The 3,433-nt window shown below is 34.7% G+C and overlaps 1 protein-coding gene across 5 annotated transcripts in view; it reads right to left on the reverse strand.

Moving 5' to 3' along the window:
- LOC107742054 (GTPase KRas) overlaps nucleotides 1-3,433 on the reverse strand; it is an 11,884-nt gene that overhangs the window by 2,302 nt on the left and 6,149 nt on the right. For 4 of the 5 annotated variants that reach the window (XM_016554904.1, XM_016554908.1, XM_016554906.1 and 1 more), the window contains exon 5: nucleotides 557-681. The exons of the other annotated variant lie outside the window; for it this stretch is intronic. In XM_016554904.1, coding sequence (XP_016410390.1) covers nucleotides 562-681 — 120 coding nt within the window. In that variant the 3' untranslated portion in view covers nucleotides 557-561. The remainder of the gene's footprint in view (nucleotides 1-556; nucleotides 682-3,433) is intronic. 5 annotated transcript variants of the gene reach the window in all.

The following is a 3,433-nucleotide window of genomic DNA, read 5'->3' on the forward strand; positions in this document are numbered from 1 at the left end:
ACAAAAAAAAAAAAAAACTTTAATTTTGATTTCATGGGGACTTTAAATTAAATTTTGCATTTATTAAAATCATCACAACAAACACTACAAATAAAAAAAGAACACTTTTTTTGTATGGAAAGTGATTTTTAAATTACTATTAGCATTATTTAAATTCAGTACAACTACAAACACATTAAATAAAAACTGTCTTGAAAATTATATTGTATTACAATTAGCATTAATTGCATTCAAATATATGATGGACAATTATAAATACACTTACATGGTTTGTGTTCTAAAATAAGGGTTTATTCTTATTCTATGGTCAAATCTGGAAGGTGTGAAAATGAGAAAAATTTATTTTCATTTATTATGAAAATAAAAGTCATAACGCTAAATCTCTTATCGGTCCTAAAATAGGTTTCTTTTTTATGAAAATTAATTTTGGGCTGAAATATGACCTGGATATTTCTCTGACAGATTAAGAGATCCATCTAAGAACAGATGTAAAGTGTTGTACAGCAGATTTCGTACTCCACAGCTGGGCTGCAGACGGCCAGTGCTTCCAACTTACCCCTCTCACATCAAAACACATTTTTTAAGCTTGATGCATTGTGTCGTCTTTTCTTCTTTACTGAGTTTTCTCAGCCGGTATTGCCTGATTTCCCGTACCAGAGTATAAAAGGCATCTTCCACTCTCTGCAGTGCAAAACACAACTCCCTTCAGTGTCAAGGAACGCACAGCCTTCTCATTACAGAGAAGCGGAAACAGTCCGAATTGGATTTCGGGAACCAAGTGGCACTATAAAGTTTTCCACATAGTGCTGGCACAATTAATATTAGCGCCTTCTTTTGATTATTTCTGGGAATATGGAAGGAATTTGGCATAATGAAGTTTTCACATCAACTTTCCACAAAAAAAAAAGCCAGGCTATTCCATGGGATGTAATTTTTCGCAGCATCTTCACACTTGGAAAACATTTTAGAAGAGTTTCTCTAAAAAGAATTAATGTCCCTGAACATACACACACAAGTTTTAATAAACAAAAGATAAGAGAATTAGAAAGTGAATCTGCTATTAGAGCAATAAACACAGAAACATTTCAGCCTGCAGCCAGAGGGAATTATGGGTATTGAAGACGGCACTATGGTGTCGGCGAGTAGCATGTGAGGCTCAAAACAGAGAGAAAAGAAATGAATTCATTTATTACACCCCAGCACCACAAGGAGTTGTGATTTGAGCACTGCAGAGGGAGGTAGAGTGTCTGCCCTGATATTTAATCAGCAGTTTAATAACCCCAACTGATTAATAGTGATTAAACCCCTGATCAATCAATCAATCCAAATAGCATTCTTTGCCATTAAAAGATTAATTTATGAAATCAAATACAGACAAATTATAATGAATACACATGAGAGACCAGGCACAAATCCAGAGGCAGATCACTTGTGTTGTGTGATATGACCAGATTGATTATTCATAAAGCCCGTCAGAATGAACTCATGCATAAACCCAGTGTAAAGCAACAGTGCGCAATGACCAGCTTTCCTACAATTTTACACATTTCAACTGCCTTCAGATGGTGTGTGAATGTTACAAAAACCGTGTCTAGGCCACAGTTACCTCCTAAAAATAATACAATAAAATGCCTATTTATGCAATAAGACTTACTTATATTGTGACTTTTTTTTAAATGTAAAAAAATTAAAATAGCAATTAGGGGTGTAACAAACTAGACGATACCGATCTCACGAAACAATACTTTCACAATACTTTAAATAAAGCCAAAATAGTGTTCAAATTTTACCTTTTTATTATTACTTCTAAAGACATATTATAAACAGTTAACAAAAAGTACTGTTCATTAAAATGCTACATGTTGGCATTACATCAGGGGTGGACTTGAATAGACTTGGACTCAGTCCTGGTCTCCAATGCACAGGGCAATGGTGAGACCAGAACACAAATATTCATGATTCTGCTTAGGTAAAAATGCAGAATTATGTTTGCCGTTTTCTTGCTTTCTGTTCCAGACTACATACATTTAAAGAGTTCAAATACTATATTTTATTAACGTATTTTTCCATTTTTAATTTCTTAATTAACATGGAAGCTAAAATGTGTGAGCTTTTGGGTTTACCATATTTACTAGCCTATTCATTTTGGGTGAACTATACATGATACAGATTATCATTATCCATGATACATATTGTTGCAATTTTGTATTGCGATATATTTTTTATGTTACACCTCTTATTAGGGACGTTCATTTCGGTTATTTTTCCTAACCGACGCTCGTTAACCGATTGTTAACCGACAAGATTATTTTAAATTAGAATTGAATTGAATTAGAAAGGATAAGTGTTTGTGACCCATTAAAAAAATACTAACATTTGTTTCCCGGGGATTAATTTTACATGCGCAAAAAGCAGCAAACAACAGAACATGAGGATTCACATGGTCTTCTGATCACATCGTGCACCTGCAGCGCTTCTGCCAGCGGAGAAAATCACAAAACTATATATGTAACACAGTTCGTAGTCACGGGAAGGAGGCGGAGGGAACCAGCGAACGTTCAAAGAAAACTTTAATAATAAAATACAAAAAACACAAAATAGTGCGACAGCCCCTCGCGGACGACGGTCGCGCACAAACAGAACACAAAATAAAATCCAGGCCTGGTCCTCTCTCGTCCAACACTGTCGTCACTCCTCCTTTTATCCTTCCGGAGCTCCTCCGTGGAACTCGAGACCGGTGAGTGGTGCAGGTGTCGCTCATTATCAATTACTCCACCGGCCTCGCTCCGTTCCCACGGCTCTCGGCCCCGCCCCCACTCGTCACAATATAGCTTTGTGTTTTTCTTTTCTCCGCTGGCAGAAGCTCTGCAGGTGCGTGATGTGATGACCATATGAATATATATATATATAACGAATAAATAGGCCTATACGAGAAACATATTTTTACTTAAATTATAAATTAAGAAAATGAAAGAAAAACCAAGTAGCCTAGTATTCATTTAGTAGCCCGGTTCATTTTTGTGCTGCGCAAAAGGAAACCAGACGGCATAAAGCAGCATCCTATTTTTCTTTAGGCTTATTTTACAAAAGCACAAAGATTTGTTTTTATTGTGAATGTACACAAATAAAGGCAAACCTTTTACAATTGTTTTTTTCCCCCTAAAAAAACACACTTTTATACGCATAGTGTATTTTAACCACGCAGCAAACAGTTTTAAATATTTTGATAAATTATTGAAGAAAAAAAAAATATATATATATATTTTTAAACAGTTTAACTGATTGTATTACTAGGTCAAAATTCTTACCGTCGGTTAACCGGTTAAAATGAACATCCCTACCTCTTAGTGATAAATATTTTTTTAAACAGCACAAAATTTAAAATACACACATACATACATACATACATACATACATATATATATATATATAT

Source organism: Sinocyclocheilus rhinocerous, unplaced genomic scaffold (assembly GCF_001515625.1).
Source record: "Sinocyclocheilus rhinocerous isolate Xijiao unplaced genomic scaffold, SAMN03320098_v1.1 scaffold135, whole genome shotgun sequence".
Taxonomy (NCBI): Eukaryota; Metazoa; Chordata; class Actinopteri; order Cypriniformes; family Cyprinidae; genus Sinocyclocheilus; species Sinocyclocheilus rhinocerous.